Source organism: Lepidochelys kempii, chromosome 9 (genome assembly GCF_965140285.1).
Source record: "Lepidochelys kempii isolate rLepKem1 chromosome 9, rLepKem1.hap1, whole genome shotgun sequence".
Lineage (NCBI taxonomy): Eukaryota > Metazoa > Chordata > Testudines > Cheloniidae > Lepidochelys > Lepidochelys kempii.
The window spans coordinates 50,200,788-50,223,710 of NC_136388.1; the positions used below are offsets into that span (position 1 = coordinate 50,200,788).

Below are 22,923 nucleotides of genomic sequence, written 5' to 3' on the forward strand. Positions count from 1 at the left end.
TTGTCTGGAGCTCACAGCCCTGGGGGCTGCAAGGCGACCTCAGATGCTAGTGCCATTCACTAGGGCTTTTTTGGAGAGGGTGCGGGGAAGCAAGGGGAGAAAGATGAGAGCAGAGATATCCAGGGAGGTGGGCTCAGCTTTTGAAGCCCAGTGTTGACTTGTGTTCCTATGGTTTCCACTTGTGCAGATTAGGGAAGCATTTCAGATCTCATCCTGCTTAAAATAAAGCATAGCCAACTTTGTGCACTGACCTTCATTTGACTATAGCCCCCGCCCGCCCTGCCTGCTCCTCTGTGCGATCCCACAGCTGAGACAGAAAACAAAGCACCTGTTTACAGAGGCAGAAATAGGGAAACCTGACAGACAGGCTAACTCCATTTGTAGTGAACCAGCCGCCCTCTTTCTTCTCCCCCATTATTTCAGCAGATCCCATCTTTAAAGAATTCTCCACCATGCACGTCCGTGACACTTCGGAGGGAATAAATCAATGGCGCAACTAACTCAGACTAAGGAATACAGATGAGGATACAGATTTCCTGCCCCCTGAACTAGGCAAAAGCGCATCTAGGCCTTTTAAAGCAATCTACCTACCTAGATTCTGGCAGCACCAGCTTAAGAAAAAGGACATGAACAAACAGTGAACAAACTGCTGAAACTAGGTTGAACCCAGATGCTTTTTTTGCACATCTTTGTCACTGTAGCTGGTCTTGTGTGTGCAGATATATTCCACTTAGCTCTCTCTGGGAAACTGGAGATGGGTGACTTTGATGGAATAAGACGGATACACAGCTTGGCAAGAGTCAAGCAGAGTAACTGATAAAATTCGGCATCAGGCTGAAAGGTAGAACTAAGTGGGTTGTCACGGTGCTCTCTAGCAATGGACTGAGTAGAGACAATGTGGAGCAGTGTCAGACACACAGCAATGGGAAGGTTTACAAGCACTTGGGAGGCTATGGTTAAAATACACAGAACACTCCCAACAAACTGCAGAAGTGCAATAGAAGCAACACAATAATCTGAGGTCAAGCAAGGGTGACTGTCAAGTGATTTCCAGACAGGAGGGAATGACTACATCGACAGATGAGCGAGCGGTACTGCAGAGGGGGGCTTTGCATTGTGGTCTGCGGTGCTGGAAAGTTGGGGTGAGGTGGAAAAAAATATGTTGGGAATATTGCCTTGTTTTGCAGAACCCACAAATATTCTTAGCACGTCACCCCCAAAACTCTGATCCGGTACTTGAACCAGGATGGAGGATGTTCAGCCAAGAATTTTGGCAAGGCCGTGTGAACAGGGCAGCAGGGTGCTGGCTCCACTAGAGGATGTTCTCAAGGAGGAAGAAAGCATCTGAGATTCTTGCAGGAAGTGACAAATGTTGCAACAAGCCCGTTTAAAAAAAAAAAAAAAAAAAAGAAAATCCAGGCTCTGGAGTTTTCATATGTGCATTAAACTTCGAACAGGAACAGAAACAGTACAATTCACCAAAAAAACCAGAAGTCACCTACTTGGCTCTGTGAAGGGAGAAGTCACATGGCAAAAGCTGAAGGTAATTATCGGAATTGACTCAGGCAGATTAGCCCTCATCTTGAGTCAGTACTATATTAGTGTACGGGCAGCACACTAAAAACGTTCTAAAGGAACTGGTGAATTCTGAGGAAAGCAATACAATGCAAGGTTTGGAGAACAATTTTTCCTTGGTCTTAAGAGACTGGGATGTATTCAGTCTAGAGAAGAGATGGGCAAGGGGTCAAGATACCCAAAGTATCTACAGATACATGAAAGGCATGTTCTCAAGAGGAGAATCAATTAATACCATCAGTAAGTGAAGACAGAAGCAATGTGGGAAAGGATAGCAGACAGAACCTATCACCTCTATAAAATCAGTTCAAATCCCACCCAGGGTCTTTGTGATCCAAAGAACTGGCTGCTCCATTTCCTAAGTCAAATTAGTTTAGTGGTCCTAGTCCAAGTGCTGTTTGACTAGCTTCTACAACAAAACCCACAACTGGTACTGAGCGGCACATTTACTGCAGTATCAGTCTGAAGAGCAATACGGGCAGACACACCGACCAAACTGCTCATCCCTAGAGGAAGTCCTCCCCCCCCCCCCCCAAAGCCAGATAGGAGTTTGAGAAAAATTACAGGGGATGGGGGAGAAGGGCAGTCAGTGCCATCATGGCTAATACTGTCTCTCTTCTGGGAAGAGCCCAGACAGTCTCCAAGGCTGCTGACCCGCGTCTTTTAAAAAGAAAAGAGCTCAGAGAAAAATCCGCAGAGATCCAAGTAATTGGTGTAAACTACAGCAAAGGAAGTTTCCAATATTAACATTGATCATTTAGGCAATGGAGCAAACTGCCGGAAGAGCCCTCTAGCCACGGATCGAAGACAAACCCGAGACAGGATTCTCCAGTGTTCTGTGAAGGCAAAGGAAGGCGTTCCAGAAGTGAGCCGTTGAATTGGAGTCAGAGGTAACCCTGTTTTCTCTTTGGGAGGACAAGGCAGCCCCCGGGCTCACTCTCTGTCAGTAGGGGGAAAAGGGGAGAAAGTTGCCTAATGTTCAACACTGAAAAAGGTGATATACTTGACAAGTGTACTGTTACAAGCCAGCTGCCCCAGCTTACAATAACCCTGTGGTTCCAGGGCTGGAGAAGGAAAGTTAGCAACTATGCTGCAGGTACAGCAATGCCCCCTAGAAAACCATTTCCTTACCCCAACACATGGTGTGAGACCAAGAGATGACCCATCCCTGCCAATAGTAGGGGGGATGGGGGGGGGGGGGGGAGAAGAGAGAGCGACTGAGGGCAGAAGGCTTCAGCAGTGTTACTGAGCATGCTCAGCATAAGCCAAGCAACAAGAGAGTGGGGGTGGGGAGAAGCATGTGACCCCGTGTCTCCCCTCTGGTCAAACGAGCAAAACCAATGAGGAAAGAACGTTCAGAACACAAGACACCAGGTCTCTTGCCGTGCATGCGCCATGTGACAAAGCAAACCTGGCTCATTACCTGTGCTCCACTGGATACTGGTTTTCAGGCATCATCTTTGGCATGTGCATGGGCTGATGAGGTGGCTGGGGTACAGCGAACGTTTGCTGCCTTGGCTCCTGGAGAGCGTGCGGGGCAGACGCCGGGGGAGCCCCCCGCAGTGGGCCTGCCGGGGCAACATGGACAGAGGTCTGCACTGATGCAGTGGGTGGAGGGTGAGGAAGCGAGGAACTCTGCTGGACAGGGGACACGGGGGTGGCAGGTGGGGTTAATGGCTTGAACCCAGCAGGGGGCTTCCTATCATAGGCACTGTGAACAGAAGATGGAGAGGACCATGATGTAGTGAGTACGGCATTCACGCAGCTTTCACCCCACTACTCAGAACAGCCCAGACTTGCTTGCATTTCCTGGTTGTGAGGCAGCAACAGTGCTAACGCAGCCCAATCTGCTAGCAGCCCCAAGGGAATCTTTGTACTTCACACGAGTGACAGACAAGCTGCGTCACAGGGACCTGCTTTAACACTTGCCGCACGTTTTCCTCAAAGATAATTTTAGCTTCCACTCATTAAAAGTAAGAGAATAACTTGTCGTATTTCCCCCCCGCCTCCTTCAGGCCTGTTTTCAGTGTATTTTGCAGGAGCTAGCTGTGACCTGCTTGATGGACCAACCTCTGCTGATCGATACTAGTAGTTAACATACAGCTGAGCATCACCTAGTGCTCACTAGCAGTTAGACAGCACTATGCGTTCGAGAGCCGTGTAGATTTCGTTTCCAGAGAAATGAGCATTCTGAAGAAGCCTGCACGCACAGCGCTGTCCAGGATTGCTGCAGACCTTTGGATGTCTAAACAACTGCCTTGGTGCACGTTAACATACGAGAGCCCTAAAGAAACATCTCTTGGAAGCTGATCCTGCCCATTTGCGTATTTAGGGTTGTTTTTTCAGGTTAAATCAGCAATTGTAAACAGTGCTCATGGAAACACAAGGAAGTCTGATGCTCTGTGCAGCTTGGCATTGCCCTCACTTCCATGAGCTCAGGAATTTAATCAGTAAGAAGCTAGCTCTCAGTGAGTGAGCTTAAAAATCTCCCCTCCCACTAAGCCTGGAGGGGTTTTCATTAGCATCACAGAGGTGATAACATCTGTCTCAGATGGATTCTCCAGCATCTGGTTTCCATGCCTCCCAGTCCCCATGCCACCCCCACCTTCTGTGGCCCTGGGGACGAATCCCAGTTCTACCTACCAGTAGTTGTAGAGGCACTTGTCTCCATAGTTAGTACAGAGAGCCTGGTCACGGCTACAAGACGACAACTCGGAAGAAGGGCTGTGGAGCTCCCGCTTGATCTTTGTCGGAGGTGGGGCGTGAAGTACCACTAAAATCAGAAGAGGGAAAGAAGTGATTAACTTGCATCACAGCTTCTCAGTCTCCATACTTGGGACTATTGCTGCAATCCGCTGGCATGGATTTCAGCGAGTGTGGAGCCATGCGGGAGAAGGAAACGGATGGATACTTCCAACGCTTAACTGCACGCACTAATTAGTGCGCAACACAATCCTTTTTAAGAGCAGACTCTAATTTTACTCCCCTTTAGGCTTAAAATCTGAAATTTCAGCCAATGTTTTATGACAGTAACGTATGATTACCACATACCGTTTGGGAGACAGGGCTTACATTCACACACTGCCTTTTATCACAGAGGATCCTTCGCAAATGACCTGCTTACTGCACCACTGGAACTCAGCCTCCCCTGGACTATAGGGCAGCCAGCCAGCCAAGCAGAAACTGTTCACAGCATATTGCCCAGTAGCAGAGGTAGGGAGTTTTGGCCAGGCACCGAGGCTGGCCCCATACTTTAAAGGAGCAGGCCTTGGTATCTTAGTGCTTTCAGATAGCAGACAGGCCTCTTGGCTGTAATCTGTTCTATCAAGGACATAAAAATCCACACCCGCTTCCTATTGCCTAAGCACATCCTCGAAAGCCAGGAGCTTCCTGATGGAGCACAGTCTGGCACAGGAGGGCCAAGAATCAACGCTCTGTTTTTTGCACAGAAAGCGACCCTCACCACCATCATTGCAGTCCAAACTCTACTTAGTAACTGCAAGCAGATCTGCCTTCCACTGCCTCGGAACACAGGGGGGCCAGGACCCCCAAGAGGGGACACACAAGCTAGCAGAGGGGGATGAGCCTGTTCTTGGCAAGGAGGCAGCACAGCCGTGCCATTCAGAGCTGGACTCTTAGGGGCCAGCCAACAGACTCTCAGTCACCTGTGGAGGAGGATGTAGGAATACAGGCTGCATCCGTCTCCCGCAAAGGGAAAATCATTTGTCAGAGTGATCTGGGACTTGTGCTGCTTCAGCTACAGATAGGAGCTTGGGAAGGAGAGCGGAGGGGACTTTAATAGGATGCTGGCCCTTTAAGAGAAGCTTCAGGCCCAGCACAGCCTGTTCCTGATTTCCACCAGAAAGTGGGTTGGATAGCAAGGGATTCTGGGAAAGGCAGGACCCTGTGAGGTAAGTAAGCTTCTAGCTCAGTCTGAAGAAGCCGGCTGCAAAGCAAGATCTGGTTGTGCATCATGAGTGGGGAGGAGGGGGTTACCCGCTGAGCAAGGGACTGGAGGACCTCAGTGCAGAAACTGGAGCCCCAATCCATACAGTTCACCCAGCGCAAGCAAGTGTGCCGTGGCACCACACCCCAAGGAGCAAGAGAGCAATGCAGAAGCAAGGCAGGAGCCCCCCCACCAGCCACGGCCAGAGGAGACTGACCTGGAACAGCGGGAGGGCAGCATTTATTCCCCGTACAGGGCGGCATGGTGCATCTAGTCGGGAGCCAGTCTCTCCCCCCGTCCTGGTATCACTGACCTCTAGGAGTGGGGGGAGGGGTCATCGTTCTTTAATACGAGACCAGCAGAATTGCCGCAGCACTGAGAAACATCAGTGACAATCCTGCAAGCGGGTCTCTTTAGCGGCTCCCCACGACCACCACGCCACAGGAAACGACTTCACTTTTCCCGCTCTGCAGGGAGCTAGAGTGTCACTGAAATGGTGGAACAAGAGCTCTGGCCTGACCCCACCAGCAGGACTGTCTGCTCCAGTAACGGGCCCCGACTGTCTTCACTGGACTGCCACCAGCCCTAGAGACAAACCAGGCTGGGGAATCAGGCTGGAAAAATCCAACAGGTTTCCCTGTGGGTAGTGGGGGAACTGGATGAGGCTCTCTGGCCTGTATCATGCAGGAGCTCAGACTAGGTTATAAGAGTCCTTCTGGCCTTTGCAGCTATGAAAAGCTGGGTGAGATTTTCCCTGTGTCTTTTAAAAGGAAGTGGGCCATTCACTGGGTGAAATGTCAGTCAGTCAAACTTAGCCCCTGCACAGAAAATGCAGAGACTAAGGCCAGGTCTACACTAAACCTGCTATGCGTGAAAAATCCACACATCCCCAGCTACTAGTTAAGCCCATTAACCCTCCACCCCCGTCGGTGCAGATAGTGCTAGGTTGACAGAAAAATTCTCTCTGGGGCAGTGGTTTAACTATAGCCACTGTGGTTGTAGGGAGTGGCTGCACTGAAGCACTAAAACTGTCACTGTTGCAATTTAAGTGTAGACAGCCACCTTCCACTATCGGCTGATATTTGGCATGGCTCTGGGAAGAAGGGAAAAGATCAACACAAGGATTCCTGCCCAGCAAGTGTGCAGAAGGGGGTGACAGAGTAACAGCCGTGTTAGTCTGTATTCGCAAAAAGAAAAGGAGTACTTGTGGCACCTTAGAGACTAACCAGTTTATTTGAGCATAAGCGTTCGTGAGCTACAGCTCACTTCATCAGATGCATACTGCAGAAGCTTCTGCAGTTTCCATGGTATGCATCCGATGAAGTGAGCTGTAGCTCACGAACGCTTATGCTCAAATAAACTGGTTAGTCTCTAAGGTGCCACAAGTACTCCTTCTCTTTTTTCAGAAGCGGGTGGTCGCTCAGCCTTTGGGCGAGTCTACTGACTGCATGAAGAGAACTGCAACACAGCTCCCAACTGGGGTAGGGGTAGAACATCACATGCTACTCTTCGGAGTTGGTGACTGGATTGTGCTTGCCTGCCGCGCTGTCCTTTTCCAGTAGGGAAGGGAGTTAAAAAACAGAGCAACCCCTCCCCCAGGCTCCATTTAACACAAATGATGGCGTTTGCTGGCTCTTTCTATGAGCGAGAAGGCAGCAGAGGGGGATCAGCAGCAGACATAATGGCAGCCTGCCAGAGGCTCAGATGTGCTATAACCACATCAGAATTAGTCTGGTGGTGCTTAGCATAATGCATGTTCCCATCTTGCAAAGCAAGGGCAGTTAGTGATCACTGGGGCAGGGGAGGAGCACAAAGAAAAAGGAAAGGCGGTGCAGAGCCTGCCCTCTGAGCGTATGTCTACACTACACACTAAGCCCAAGCCCCCCTTCTGTCCACACACAAATCAGTCTGATGCGGATCAGCAAGCACTCATGGCCCAGGTCCTAGGACCCTGCCGGGGGAAGGGGATCAGAGCTCAAGTGCTGCTGGGACTCAGGTCCAAGCCCTGTCAGTTTGCAGGGTGGACGCATGTCAAGCCGCAGATCCGAGTGAGAAGGTCTGAGTAGTGCAGTATGGACACCTTAGCACTGCTGAGACTCCCAGGTCCACCAGCTGTAAACCCAGGCTTGCAATGTAGCGTGAATGCTCAACAACTGGCTTGGAAACCCTTAGTACATACGCCCGGGTCCCATGGACCCAGGCTAAGTGTGCAGCACAGACAGACCCTGGAAGGGCAAAACATGGGCCTGGTGACTGTGCTGAGGGGGATGGGCCTGAGAGCTCACTGTAGGAGTGCCTTTAAAGAGGGCCTGTTGACATGATTGACAGTAAGCTTGTCAGTTTACAATACACCTCAGAGGCTACATGAAATGTCTGTTTAGTTATAAAGGACAATGCTCCCGAGACACAGCAGGGAGCCAGCGCACAGACGAAGTGCAGCGCAGGTCCATAACTGCATGGACACAGCAGAAACCTGCTAACCTGCAAGCGAACAAGACCCACTGAAAGACACGATGTTTGCAGATTAGCAGAACCAAAACTACAGAACTAATGCCTCAGCGCGCACCTGGGTTGTTTGTCCACCCAGCTGTTCAACAATCAGGTAAATATACTGTTACAGTTGGTCAGACATCATAATCCAAGCCCCCATTCCTAGAGTACTCCCCACTTCTCAGTCGAGAGATGCCACCACTGTGGGTGGGATTCCCAGTGCACAAAGCAGCGAAGGTTCACTTTACAGGGTCTCACCTCTATGTTTGGGAACGGTATCAGGGCAGTCAAGAAACGACTATGAAGAGTTGCTTGCAGTAAAGTGACCATAAAGCCATTTAGACAGATCTGCTCTATGAAGAGCAACTTCACTGAGAATCCCCCTCTAGCTGGCTCTCAACCACTCGGCCTTACTGTCCAGATGGGAATTGAGTGTTTGTTGCCAGTCCTTAATTTGGATTCAAAGCCCTCAAAGCAATAGGCACTGACTTCTACTGGTGCTGGTGGGTGCTCGAACCCCCTGTCCCCGGCCCTGCCCTGCCCTGACTCCATCCCTGCCCCTGCTCCCGCCCCCATTCCAACCCCTTCCCCAAAGTCCCCACCCCAACTCCACCCCCTCCCTGTCCCTATTCCGACTCCTTCCCCAAATCCACACCCCGGCCCCGCCTCCTCCCCTGAGCACACCACATTCCCCCTCCTCCCTTGCTGTTTGGTGGCAGCAAGTGCTGGGAGGTAGGCGGAGGAGTGGGGACGTGGCACACTCAGGGGAGGAGGCAGAGGCGAGGTGGGGCAGGGAGCTTGGCTGCTGGTGGGTACAGAGCACCCACTAATTTTTCCCTGTGGGTGCTCCAGCCCCAGAGCACCCAGGGAGTCGGCACCTATCCTCAGAGCAACACAGAAAGATGCCATCCTACTCCTGAGAGAGAACAGGAAGACTCACCCCTGAACTCACCCCTTGACTCCTGAGGTCAAGAATATGGCAACACTTCTCAATGGGCAGCTTTGCCTGGAGTACAACCCCCAAACACACACCTCCTCCCAAGAGCTGGCTGGAGAGCCCAGCTTCTTGAGGAGATTTTACGGTAAGGAAGCTTTTCCTCCACGAGTGAACGGTGCACACACATATTCCCAGAAGCCTTCCATAGGGAAAGCACACAAGCAAACCCACCAGCAGATTGGCCCCTTCTGCGATCATGGACAAATACTTTGGAAGCCGTAAAGATAAAAAAGCAAGAAGGACCCACGTGTTTTACAAGGACTGACCTGCTCAAAACTTGGGGCAACTACAAGTTTTGACGCAGCACAGACACGGGTGGCTCCCATCTGATTCAGTGAGGTCCCCTGGGTTTTGCTACATCATTACAATGACCGCTGAGCTCATGGGAGAGGGAATTCCCCTGATCAGGCATTGACAGTGGAGGTCTGGTCTCTGGAGCACTCCCTGCCCTCCGGCAGCGTGCTAGTCAATCTGCTCTCCCTTCCGACACCACTGGCCTGGAGGCAGTGGTTTGCTACAGAGCACAAATCAGAAGGCAGAGTCCATGGCTGTAGAAATCCCAGGAATATAAAGTTTCAGATTATGGATTATCAAAGCCTTTGGAGTCATCTGGTTTTGGAACCTGCTTCCACAAGGCTCAACAGAACGGCACCTTGGGGTTTTGCAGACGGGCGGCCCCATATATTTAACCTTTCTTGTTTGCTGAAGTTGCAGCTATTTTAGCATTGATCAGGCTTAACAGGGCTGTGGCTCTGAAGATCCAGTGAGGCAGACCCAGCCACGTGCAGGCTCACCCTGGCGGTTGGGGAGCCAGCTGTCAAGCAGGGTCAGGAACCACTCACAGCTTGGTTTCAGATAGCTCAGCGGAGAAGTTAGTGCCCATTTGATAGCAGCCTTCAACTACCTGAAGAGGGGTTCCGAAGAGGATGGAGCTTCGCTGTTCTCAGTGGTGGCAGATGACAGAACAAGGAGCAGTGGTCTCAAGTTGCAGTGGGGGAAGTCTAGGTTGGATATTAGGAAAAACTATTTCACTAGGAGGGTGGTGAAGCACTGGAATGGGTTACGTAGGGAGGTGGTGGAATCTCCATCCTTAGAGGTTTTTAAGGCCTAGCTTGACAAAGCCCTGGCTGGGGTGATTTAGTTGGGGTTGGTCCTACTTTGAGCAGGGGATTGGACTAGATGACCTCCTGAGGTCCCTTCCAACCCTAATTTTCTGTGATTCTATTATGTGAAATCTGGTTTATTCTCAGTAGTTATATCTTCTGTTAGATATTTTAGAGATGTTGCCTCTATAGTAGGAGCCAGAAGAAACACTATCGGCAGGCTAGCATCTTCTCTGCGGGTCAAGACGCTCCTCATTCTGTTCCAGCTCTTGTAGCCAGAGAAGTGGCACAAAAAGTTGGGACTAATCCAGTTACTTTTACAGGATTTTTCCTCCCCACTGTACTTTGAAGCTGAAGTTTGTCAGCTGCTCTATATACTCTCTTTTTGGTTGGGGTATGGTCTGCTGGGTGGGGGGAGGGTTTCATCTAATTCAGTAACTCGGCTTTGATCTTCTTACTTCAAAAGCTAGTAGCCAGAATGCAGTATCCCCTTTCTCCTTACTGAAACCAGCTCCAAGTTAGACAGCTAGAATTGCAGTGCGATGCCAGCGTGCACCTAAACAGTCTCCACCTTCTTCACGGAGCTATCGCCACTGGCCAAAAGAAAGCAACCTGCAAAAGTCCCACCTCTCTCCCCATGGAAAGGGAGAAGGCTGAAGAGATCATCACAGCCAAGGCTTAATAGCTCCTGCATAACAGGACCCCAAGGATCCTGCTGGTGGGGGACACAGGCCAGCCCTGTCCACTCCCCTGCAGAAGCAGAGCTGTCCCCACACCCCAGCCAAAGCTGTCCCTGGCTGGTTTAGCACTGGGGCAGCTGGAAGATGCTGGGCTGGGTATTGAATTCTGGGGTGTGGAATGGAGCAGTTTGGATGGTTGGGGAAGAGAGGCAGCACAAGGAGGGTTAAATGCATGAGAAATTAGGCAGCGTTCATTACTGTATGAAGCCAATAATTACAGCCTCACGTTAATTACTGCTCCTTTGGGAGAGGGCCCTGTGGGTCAAAGAGCCTGGAGGCACACATAACTCAGCAGTAACACAGTCGTGAGACAAATTCAAATGCCCACCCTGCTGGCCGTTTGAACTTGCAGATGAGTTTACAGAAATACTAAAAGCGACGTTAGTCAGATTAAGGTGGAATACAAAAATTCCACGCCCTTGAGTAGTTCAAAGGACAGTGTCCCTTTAAAACCTAAACCAGATCACTCCCAGTTCAGGCTGCCTCTGACATACTCACGAAGTCTGTTCACTATATATAATTTTTTAAACCAACTAATAAATGCTTAACCTAATTAATTTCTAAAAGCAGCCACTCTAGGCAAGGGAGGATGTCAGAGTTCTTTACCCAGTAGTGACTAAGCCTGGCTGTATTGTTCAATCAGAAGTGGAGTATTAGCTCTACGCAGTCTCAATACATTCCCCCATATACTCCGAGAGACCAGCCCTGAACTAAGTGCTCCCAGCCTTCCTGGCTAGTTAGCTGCTCCCCAAGTGCACCCAGGGCTAATGCTCCCAGCATGGAACGCCTCCCCCCCCCCCCCAATTGCTCAGCTGGTACTATGGGCCTCAGAGAAATCCTGAGAGAGGCTTCATAGCTAAGTCACTCTGCAGTTCTCTCTCCAATAAGGAATGGAGAGGAGGCAGCTTGGCTCCAGGCTCAGCTAATTAAGTTGGTCATCACTAGATTTTAAAAAAATTAAAAAATTGCCCAAGATGGGAGGGTGCCGCAGAATCCTTTACGGCGTGTAGACCTTGCCTTCCATTGGCCGTTCCTTCTCCTTCAGCAGACATGCAGGGACGGGCACCCACAACTGTGCCATTCGCTGGGGCAGGGAAGAGTAACTACTCTCCTGATCAATCCTTGCTTTAGTGAAAGCAGAGGCATTCAGCAATGCATGGTAGATTTACTGGGGCCCCTCTCTCTCATTAAGTGGCAGCCCTTCAGCATGTCTAGTGTTAATTCCCTCCCTTGGGGAGAAAGACTATCACACCCATTAAGCCTGGCCTTGCTGAGCAGCAGGGAAAGCAAAAGGAAACGTATTTTGGAGGTGCTCCAGCTGTCAATCACAGGCATGTTTCTCTCCAACAGCCTCTGTGTTGTTTGAGCGGGTTGTTTTTCCGCCAGCAGCACAATGGGGCCTGGTTATTCATTGAAAAAGTCTGCAAGCGGGCACCGCCCTCCATTCACAACCAATTTGGAACGCTCCATTCATTCAGAGACCAAAAAACAATCCCTCCCGCTCAGCGCTACCATTCAAGAAAAGGGAAACGACACTTAAGATCATAACAGAGACCAGCTGTCCACACAGAGAAGCCTGCGCTGTGCGCAACGTTTACATAAGGAATTCAAACACTGCAGGAATGGCCTGCACTGCACTGGGGAACTTGGCTTCTCGCAGCGTTCGCTCCAAACCAGCATGATTGCGCAACTCAGCTTGAGGCGAGGGCCGGAAATGCCTTTCGGCCAAAGGAGGAGGCAAGAAGTTAAACTTGGGCTCCTTTGTTCAAAACAGAACTGCTGGGTGCCAAGTCTGGGCGAGATTTCCCCGGCTGACTTGGGCAGTGGCCCACTCTGGGACCCCCCCCCCATTTCTCCTATTCACTGGGAGGGGAGAAGATCTGCCCCGCCACACCTCAGCAGCCCTGCTTTGCTTTGGGGAGCTGCAATCAACTTAGAGAACTGCTGATCCTCACAAGGGACTCAGCATGCTCATGGCCAGCAGAGCCTAGATGCATTTTTGAGGTTCCAGGGTATGGGGAGAGGAGCATGAACTGCAGAGGTCCCTCCATGTATCAGAGGTGGAAAAAAACCTTCAGCAGCTGCTTTTGGGGGATTGAGGCACATGGCAGGGGAGCGCTTATTCTGACCGTCTCTCCTGGGCTGCATTAGAGCTGGACCCATGACACCCCCATGGCTAGCCTTGGAATGAGGCGCATTTCTGCCACAGCGCCGGCCAGGTCATGTCACACCAACTTGTGCTTCACTCCCCCTATGCAGCAGCAGGCTGGGCCCCAGTAAGAGAACAATCAGTGAGCTAACAACAAAAGTGATCATAGTCCATTATCGGCATCAGCACCGCTTCCCTGATGCGGAGCGGGCACACGCATGCGAACAGGCTTTCAACCTCTCAATTCTACTGCTCTCCACTGTTATTAGAAGCTGCAAAAGCCAGTGACTAGTCTAACTATAGAGAAGGTTAGAAAACGCATCTCCCCATACCATTATGGGGATGCACCCACGAATGTCGTACTGGCAGAATGGACCCCACAAGAGCTGTGCCATGTTTGAACTGGCCAGGTAAGCGATCTTCCGCTTCCAAGTTCTGCTCTTTCCTGGGGGCAGCACCAACACATTAGCCTAGGACGGACCCTCTGCCCCCCCCACCAGTGAAGGGAACCTACCTGTCTGCCCAGCCTGGCTTTCACTACAGCATTTTATTACATTTCACACCGTCAGCCTGATGGTGCTTTTTCTGAGTCAGACCAGAAAACACCACTTTACCCCACGTGACCCATCAAACTCACGTTCCCTGCCTGTATACTCGGTGTTAGAGAGACCTAGTTTCAGCATCTTTCCACAAGGCTAAGTTTAGGTTATTTTAGAAAAAAAGAAAAATAGATTCTGGCATCCGACCCCATCGCCCCTCACTTAGCTCACCACAGTGCACTAGTATTCTTGAGCGGATAAGAATTTGATTTGCAGTTGGAAAGGAAAAAAAGCAGATGTCTGCCAACTATGTCCTGCGTTGGTCTCTGCAGGAGGTCCAACTAGATCAGAGGCTCTCAACCTTTTCCGCACGTGGAGAAAAGGTTTGGGCCCCATAAAGAAAGGGTGAGTGGCAGCAACACCCCAGGACTACTCACAATCCCCAAGTTATGAACCCTGGGGCTAGATCTTAGGGACCTCTTCTGGCCTTAAAATAAAGGCTATAAGAGATTCAGGGCAAGAATCCCAACCCAATCCCTAGAGCTGATCCCATCTTGTCTCTTTGAGGAGTCGAGAGGGGCGCGGGGGAGGGGGAGGAGAGAGAACACCACTTTTCAAGCTCTAATTGAAGCCTTCAGGATAGCTCAGTTTCATGTCAACCTAGGGCTTTTATTTTCTCCACTTTACTGACTCTCCAGAGCGGGGAGAAAGAAGGAACAGGCATTCTCCTGTGCAAACAAAACAGACCAGGAGCCATTCATAAGTAAGTTCAAGGATACCTTCGGATTCAAATCCTTCTACTCTCCTCCACTTGCCTAACCCCTTTCAACCAGGTACTGACTTCGAAGGGATGCTGTTGACTCCAGTATGTGCCCAGATCTAGGTTCTGTAGAAACAAGTGAACCTTCCTTGCCATGTTTGCAACCAATATATTAAACCAGTGACCACCGTACAATAGGACTGGCTGACTCTACCGATTTCAGCTGTCCAGGCTGAGAGAAACGCAAGTAAACAGCACGAGACTTGGGCATTTGTGGAGTGTCCAGCACCATGGTGCTCGCTTGTTTTATTCGCGCATTTCCCCTGCTCTGTGCCTGTTCAGCCTTTATTTAATCCTCAGGGCGCTGCCATTCAGGGACATGCCTATGGGGGTCATACAGCACAGCATGCAACAGAACACCAGCCTCCTGGCTTTCTTGGTTTTAACCACAAAACCATCTCTCCTCTGAAACGAAAGCAATCTGACTTTATTTGCTTTAATGACTTAAGGTGTTACTGGGGCCCGAGGGAGAAGCTTGCTTACAACAAACTCCGATGCTTAAAAGAACACCATAAACGTAACAGCCTGTTAGACAGCATGGCGCTGATCCTGCGGCAGCAGATCCCTGTGGAGCATCAATGAAGGTAGCAATTAGAGAGCTCACAGCAGGAATAGGACCTTAAAATACTTGCCTGCCTCAGACTAACCACCTGTCGAATGGGTATGAGTAGCCAGAGGTCACAGAGGAGTCCCATCTCTCTAGCCTTTGTTCCAACCACGCACTGGAACTCCTGGCTCTGTGCACATCCCCCCCCAGCCACTTCTGGGAGATGAATGTTACAGCTACAACTGGGAAAGGGTCTCAGTGAAAAGACTTCAAGAATTCAGCCTTTGATGCTGGAGACTGAAGGGAATTTTAGGTCCATGGCTCCCTTGATCCCCTGCTCTCCATGGGATCATTTCTCCTCTACATTATAAGAGGATACAACTAGGCTTGGCAGAATTCCATTTTTGATTATTTATTTATTTCAGAGACTAGCATTTTTTCCCAATATTTTGCTTTAAATTTTCAAAGTTCTGCAAAATGATAGGTTTTAAGCTTTTTTTTTTTTTTATTAAAGGTTTGCAGCTGTAGGAAGTTACGGTGGGGGTCGGACTAATTATTTAATGACAGTAGACAGATTCAAAAAGTCAAAGTTTCATAACTGTTAAAATGCAAACTGTTCACGTCACCTGTCAAAATATAAAAAGTCAATACCCTGAAAGAACACTACTGTTCTCAAGTAGCATTTTTCTTACTTTGCCACTTGGTAAATTTTGATCATCATCATCATCAGTGGACATATTTGTCCACTTGTGTGTTTGGTGGAAAAATCAAGGTGTACCAACATTTGCCAATTAAAAAGCAAAATCCTTCCAAGCCTAGATACAACACATGATACAGTGACCCTTTCACTCAGAAGATTGTAAAACTCCAGTTTGCTCTTAAGCATGACCTTATAGAAAATCTTCAGAGGAACAGGTTTGATGAGATGATCTTGGTTACTGTGAAATTAACAGCAAAAACTGGTAGTCACTTTTCTTCCCAAAGCCTTCTCTGCATTGTCAAACTTTTGGCAAGGTGCGACTGATGGGACTGACTTTACCCAGCCCTGAGAATGTCAGACAGAACGTTTGCCACAGAACTACGTACAGGGTGGGTCACCATGGGCACACTTTGTCCTCCAGAGAGGCATTTGTGGGGCCGGAAAAGACACCCAGCATTTTTGTGATGCGGTTTGTCAGTTCTACTGACAGTGGTTTGAGAGAGTATTATGTCATGTTATTGCATAACAGCAGGATGAAGCAAAACTGACTACACACAAAGCACAGTCAAATCCCCTAAGGCCCCCCACCCAATCTCAACAATAGCAAATAAGGACAAATCCGTCATTTGTGTTGACAGTGTCCCTTTAAATCGTGCAGCAGCTGGGTTCAATGCCAAGACTGCATGTGCAATAGGAAACATGGACTTCGGTGTTCTTGCAGCAGTCTGCATCCACAGACATTACTAGGCACTGAAATCCAAGTGCTCTTTATGCTCCCCTTAGTACTTCTGGACCATTCAGCTTATAAAAGGAAAGCTACTGGAGTGCAAGACTACCATCCTGCCCAGAAGACACTGCACACGGGTGCAGTCCAGACCCCACCATGAGTTTTTACAATATGTAATATTTGTAGCCCTCTTTACAGGCCGGTGAGGGATAGGGATAGGGATAGGGATAGATAGATAGATAGATAGATATATATATATATATATATATATATATATATATATATATATATATATATATATATATATATAAAAAAAGCAAGCTACTGAGGTTTTAGCCCCAAAACAGCCTTTTGTCGCAAGTGCAAGTCTGTTCGGATTCCCAGCCAGCCCCCTTAGGGGAGAGTTCAGTTTTCTCCCTCCCATCTAGCAGGTGGGGGGAGGGAGAGGAGAGAAGAAAGCCAACAAGCCAGCACTGGCTGCTACCAGCCTTGCCGACAGTGTGATAGCACACCCCCAACTCACTGCTTCCTCTGCAGGTTTTATGCCCCCCTCCCACCATTTTCTCCTCCCCATCAGGCCACAGAAAGCCTGGCAGAACCCCAATGTGGGCTCAGGTCCTGCCGGTTGCCCAGAGTGCTGCTTGCAGGACTCTTCTTAAGGAGGTGGGAGGCAGTTACATAGTTTCTCCAAACCTCTCACCTCAATTCAAGTTTAGGCACCAACGCAGCATGCTGCTCTGAGCACGCAGGCACAGGGAGACAGACTGTGGAGAGCACATAGTGTAGCCCCCTGCCTTCCACCACTTCTTCCTCCTCTACCCTTTGCATCAGGTGCTCTAGGTTTCAAGGGCAGGAGGATGAACTGCCTTAGCCTAAGAAACATTATACAAATCCTTTTAGTGCTGCTACGCCATAAAGCCAAGATGTCGATTTGGAGTTACCTGGACAGCCACATTTCAACACAAACTCCTCTTTACGCCACTTGTTTCAGTTAAGTTATCTTCGGCAGAGGCAGGAAACATTTTAATCACCCAAGACACAGACAAGCCTCTTCAACCCGAAAGCTTAGGTCTCTCGGCTCACTCCGAAAACCCCAGCGACCAGGGGTGGTCATCTTGGCTCTCTAAACTTCTCAGGTTACACAGAAATAAGGCCGCGGAAAGGCACTTGAAAGAACCTCTGCCAAAAGAGTCACCCTCCCACACACACTGCAGTTTATACTGCTCCAGGCAAGAACTGGAAGGGCTGGGCTAGAATGTCAACACAGACCTGTGTTTCTGACTCCAGGCCTGCCTTTTATCTCCAGGCAGAGAGAGAAAGTAAAAAATGTTGGTTGTCTGGAGCAGTTTCATGGCAAACATCCCACTCGCTTAGAAGCAATCAAAGAGCAATAATTAACATGCATTTACTGTAGCATGAGATACTCTGCTGCATGCTGTGACAAAGTTTCAGCAAAGAATCTGTTCCACTGCAGGCTAAATTTGATTTCCTCTACGTTCTGTAGCAGTATGACTTAGTACAAAGGCCTATTAATAAAGACCAAGCTGGTATTTATGTTTGTAGTTAACAATCCAAGAACGTCCTGCTTTTATTTAGCCTCTAATGCCAGTATGGTCAGTCCAAAATACACACAGGGAGAACATACAGACACAAGCAGCTTGCTGCATATAAAGGGGGGAAATAGGAGCTCTAACTGGCTCAGGTGTTTTCTATCATCACTGTGACTAAGGAACAATTCTCTCTCTGATGCAATTCACAAGGGACTGCATTTTCATCAATCTTCTTTTAAACATGCCTGCTTGCCAGTGACTAATGCTCCCTGATGCTGCTCAGCACAGCTCAAGTTTCACCAGTCAGCTTCGCCCTTGACAGCCTCACTAGGCTACAACTAGAAAAGCTCCAAGGCCATCACAGAGAGATGTTAGCTACCCAAGTAGCACCGCACATGTGTTCCGATCAAATTGATTTTAAAAGCTATTTTATTATGGACAATCAATCCGCGGGTGTTCGAAAGAATCCCGAGATCTGAGTTCCCAGGGAGCCCCACAGATGATAAACTATCTTTACAGAGCTCTCTAGTCAAGACAGAATACTTGGAAATATAGCCTAACCTCATCTTGAGGAACCAAAACCATGCAAGTCTGCATGCTACCTTCTTCTTAACCCTAGTGAGTTACATGAATTAGTGCAGAAAACAGCTATCTTTACATTGTTGGTAATAAGGGAACAACTCAAAGCAGCATTGAATATTGCATAACATTGATCACATCAGAGAATCACAGCAAAACATACAAGCAGCTACGGGAGTTACTTACAGTTATCAGACGGAAAATCCGGAACAAACTGTTCATCATCAGGAACTTGGGCTGGAAAAAAAAAGGGGGGGGGGGAGAGGTTGTAAAATAGTTTAGTTGCTCCAAATACACATGCATTAGAAAATGTGATATAGAAAAAGGGCAGAGATGAAGACTTGCCTTCAGCTAACCAAGCCTCCTGAAGCTGGCTGAGATCTTGGAATAGTTCTGGAACAGAAGAAAAAGAATTGTATAAGACAGTTACAAAAAGGTTCGCCTTTTATGGAGAAAAGAGGTAGTAGTGACAACTTAAACTGAATCTTAATGAAGAGGGGGAGACTTAACTACCTTCAGAATCATGCGCCAGATCTGTGTCCAAAAACTTCCTTTTTCTGTCAGTCACTGGCCGGCCTCGACATTCCTCTGTGCAAGACTGCTGAAAGAGAGACCACATATTGCCATGAAGGACACAACAAACTTACCAGAGACAGCACACGCTAGACAAAGGAAGAGAAATCTTAAGGTAAGAGAGATGAAGAACAAAAAGTGCTTGGGAGACAGAGACAAACAAGACTTACCCCTGGGACCATGAAAGGGACTTGCTGATCATAAAAGCCATCCATTGTGCTTCCAATATCTTTAGTATCCCCCTAAATGTTTTCAGCATTGAAGCCAATTTCAGAGAAAAAGGGTTTTCTTCAAAGTTCCTACTTTGGCAGATTGAACGCTAAGGAACAAAAAAAAGACGCAAAGCATCAAGACCTGCCTTTAAGCCTGAACAGACTTCCCCTTCTCTAATGGTATGGAAAGAACACTGCCTGCGAGCTTTAAGGATTAACTGCTGGGCTCAATTAACACACAACAAACATGCTATGTTTAAAGACTAATCCATTTACTCTCTGATATTTTCTCCCCTTGCCAATTAACTTGCTATGATTGATCATCTTCAGTCACAAGTTTCTCCTCTATTACCTAACTTCTTGCTTGAACAGAGAGGTCATAACCTTTAGTTTGTGATGTCACAGAGTTACTATGGAAACTGCTGTGACATCACTAATGATTGATTATGACCGCTTAAAAGCAAGCATATGGGCAAAGGCGTGGATTACAAGGGAGAGATCAAATTGCCCAGAGTACAAATATTTTCTCTCTACATGGCTAAAAGATAGCTATAAATAGCAACAAGTCCATGGAAAGTAAGTCCCAGTTTACTTAACAAATACGAAAGAGCTAATCTATCAAAAGAAAACAGAAAACAAAGTTTAACTCTTCTGGGTACTGTCAGAGAAAGAGGGAGAATACTTCTCTATGGGCCATTTTAAAATAATGAAAATCATTGTTTTAAGAAAAGCATTTGGCTTCCCAAGCCCCTCATATGTTTGAGAAGTTAAACACCCGGTAACAAAAAGAAAACGTTTCCAATATGTTTAGTTGACACTGAAGTCTACATGAAGTGGAAAATCACTACTCCCTCACGCTATTGATGCAACTCTTCCCATTCCAGAAGCCAGACTGTTGTAAATTAATCAAAGAGCAACTTTCACTGCATTGCTTTTTGAAAACATTGAGTAGTTTTGGTGTGCAATGGAGTGCAGGACTGTTGTGCCGCTACATTTGCGGTAGATTTTTTAAAAAGCATCCAAGGGCATATAAGCCTTCCCCTTCCCCTCTCCATAAACAGAGATGAGGAATTTAGTATTTAAATATTTAGCATGAAGAGGAAAAATGCACACCACAAGTTTCATAACACCTAGGAGGGGAGGGACCTTTCCAGCTTCCCTATCCAAGCAGTATTGTGTGTTACAGACTAAAGCCTGCTCTTAAAATATCAGAGTCCTGCTCCAACACTCAGCAGTGCATGAAAGAATGCAAAGGAGACGCCTTGAGTCCAGAAATCCTTCCCAAGTAGTGGTTGGGTCCAGTTTTTCAATAACTGCAGCATTTTTAGAGGGCTCTAGACCTCGTGTATTTAACTGGGCCTGTAGTTAAGCCACTTCCTCGCCTGTTCCTTTCCCTGTGCCCCCAGGAAAGCTTTAACACAGTCAAACAATAAAATTAGCATCCCCTCCCCCACAACACAAATCTGGCTTTAGCTTTATGAATGGAAGAGGGAACAGCAGCAGGTAGAGTGTAACTGGATCCCCAGCGCAGGGCCCCATTCACAAAACAAGGCACACACTTCCCAGCTTTCCCCATTCATGAAACTCCTTCAGATGCGCCCCCCCGCCCCCACAGCCCTGGGAGAGACACTCAGCCCCCACCCCCGCAGTTTGAGGGGAACTCAATGCTCCACTCACAAATCGCCCATATTCGCATGGGGACGGGGCAACGAGGCTGCCCTCCGAGCAGCCGCGGCCAAGCTTAGCCATTCCGTCCGGCAGCCCCCAGCTAGAGCAGGCTGCCGCGCGCCCCTACACTTCAGCCCCAGCCACCTGCTCCCGCCCCCCACATCCTGTGCACCTCAAAGCCTGCCCACCCCCTACACCCCATGAACCTCACATCCGCCACCTGCACGGGGACACTAACCCCGCCTGCGCACCCTCCTGTACCCCAAACATGCATACCCCTGGCACCCCCAAACGGATGTCTCGGACGCTAGGTACCCCCAGCTCCAACCGCCTGCACCCCCAAGCTCCCCGCCTGCACCCCCACACCCCGCGCGCCCCCGCCTGCACTTCCCACCCCTTGGTCCCCCAAACCCCTGGCGCCCCTCGCCTGCATGGGCACCTCATTCCCGCGCCCCTCCTCCGGCACCCCCAATCCCCACCTGCGCCCCCCTAAGCCCCGCGTGCCCCTCGCCTGCACCCCAATCCCCCTCGCTCCTCCCAAGCCCTGTGCGCCCCCATACCCGCGCGCCCTCCACCTCTTGCGCCAGCCCGAGCCCCGTGCGCCCCACGGCCGCGCAGCCCCCTCCCCCCGACCCGCGCTCACCGTGTCCCGTAGCCCCTCGCAGCCGCCGCGGAGTCGCCTGGAGCCGGAGTCTTTGGGCTGCCAGAGCCCAAGCGGCCCCCCGAGCCCACCCCTCCGTCCCCATTGGCCCACAGCCCCTCCAGGAGTCGTCAATCACTGCTTGTTTACCCTTTTCACCGCCCAATGGTGCGTGTCGCTACGGCGCCTGCCATTCTGATTGGTCTCAGTGGCCCAGCAGCACGTTCTGCGCCCGCCTTCACCCAGCACTAATGTACATAATTTATTCTCTGGGGAGTGCCAGCCAATCGGCGCAGCCTAATTTGCATAATGATTGCAAGGACGTTTTTCATTCATAAAAAAAGCGTCCTAAGGGGGAGGCTGAGTGAGGGAAGGATTTAAAGAGACAGCGCCTCGCCGAGCGACCAGGCTCCCACCGGGAGCGCGGCCCCCGTGCCCAGGCAGTCTCGGGTTTACAATGGCGCCATAGCGCCAGGCCTATGCTCAGAAGGGGCCCCAGCCTGATCCACTTGCTCTGCACCCCGAGACCCCGCTGGCTCCCCCCACCCCTTGCTTCTCTTGGCTTGCCTGCCAGCCGGCCACGGGCTCCTCTCCGCCCCATGGCCCCACCCTCTGTCTCCTCTCTGCCCCCTGGCCAGGCCCCAGTGCACCTCTGGCTCCGGGCAGTGTCTGCTTCCCACCACTGGTGGGCCCTGCCTCTCTCCCCGAAGCTGAGCCACCTGGGACTGGTGCAGAAACCTGGCCAGTCTCAGCCAGGTGGGGAGGGATGTTGGGGTGGGCTTGGCTGGGCCCCTCCAGGGAAGTGGGTCCTGAGGGAGCCTGGCTAGGGCAAGCCCTGGCCACTCCTGAGGGGACGGAGCGATTCCTGGCCCCTGGCTCAGCCCTGGCTGCGCTGCTGGCTCAGCCCAGCAGACATAGTCACCTCCCAGGAGGGCCGGTGAGTGAGGCCGGGAGGCAGGGCTTGGGGGAGGGAGTCTCTGGGGGATCTGGGGTGGTGCTGGGCTGTGAGGGGGTGGGGTAGATGTGTGTGTTGGGGCAATAGGGAGTGGGGGTTCTGTGTGGGGTGCTGGGCAGTTGTGGTGGGGTTATGGGGAGTGGGGTGCTGGGCATTTGTGGCAGGGTTGGGGGGGCACTGGGTGTAGTGGGTCCTGGGGGCCTCTTGCTATAGGGAGTTGGGGGTATTTGTTGGGTGACAGGGAGGGGGGCTGTGTGGCATGGCATGGGCCCACCCCCGAGGGGAAGGGGCATGCTGGCAGCACAGGGGATTGATTGAGTGTGCACCTGGCAACTGCCGGTTTTTAAATAGTGCCCTTGCACTGGGCTGGGCGGAGCAGGGCCACCCCTGCCATGCAGTTCCCTACTGCCTGT

At 50.0% G+C, this 22,923-nt stretch overlaps 1 protein-coding gene across 4 annotated transcripts in view; it reads right to left on the minus strand.

Moving 5' to 3' along the window:
• The window catches only part of ETV5 (ETS variant transcription factor 5), a 37,872-nt gene extending 16,219 nt beyond the window's left edge, over positions 1 to 21,653 (minus strand). Inside the window, exons 1-7 of one of the 4 annotated variants that reach the window (XM_073360310.2) lie at positions 21,559 to 21,653; positions 19,206 to 19,354; positions 18,976 to 19,060; positions 18,808 to 18,855; positions 18,649 to 18,699; positions 4,219 to 4,348; positions 2,999 to 3,286 (exon numbers count right to left, since the gene is read on the minus strand). In XM_073360310.2, coding sequence (XP_073216411.1) covers positions 2,999 to 3,286; positions 4,219 to 4,348; positions 18,649 to 18,699; positions 18,808 to 18,855; positions 18,976 to 19,060; positions 19,206 to 19,250 — 647 coding nt within the window. In that variant the 5' untranslated portion in view covers positions 19,251 to 19,354; positions 21,559 to 21,653. Of the gene's footprint in view, positions 1 to 2,998; positions 3,287 to 4,218; positions 4,349 to 18,648; positions 18,700 to 18,807; positions 18,856 to 18,975; positions 19,064 to 19,205; positions 19,355 to 20,924; positions 20,991 to 21,558 lie in introns of those variants that run through there. The other 3 variants (XM_073360308.2, XM_073360309.1, XM_073360311.2) reach the window with 3 other exon arrangements.
• Between the last annotated feature and the right edge of the window lie 1,270 nt (positions 21,654 to 22,923).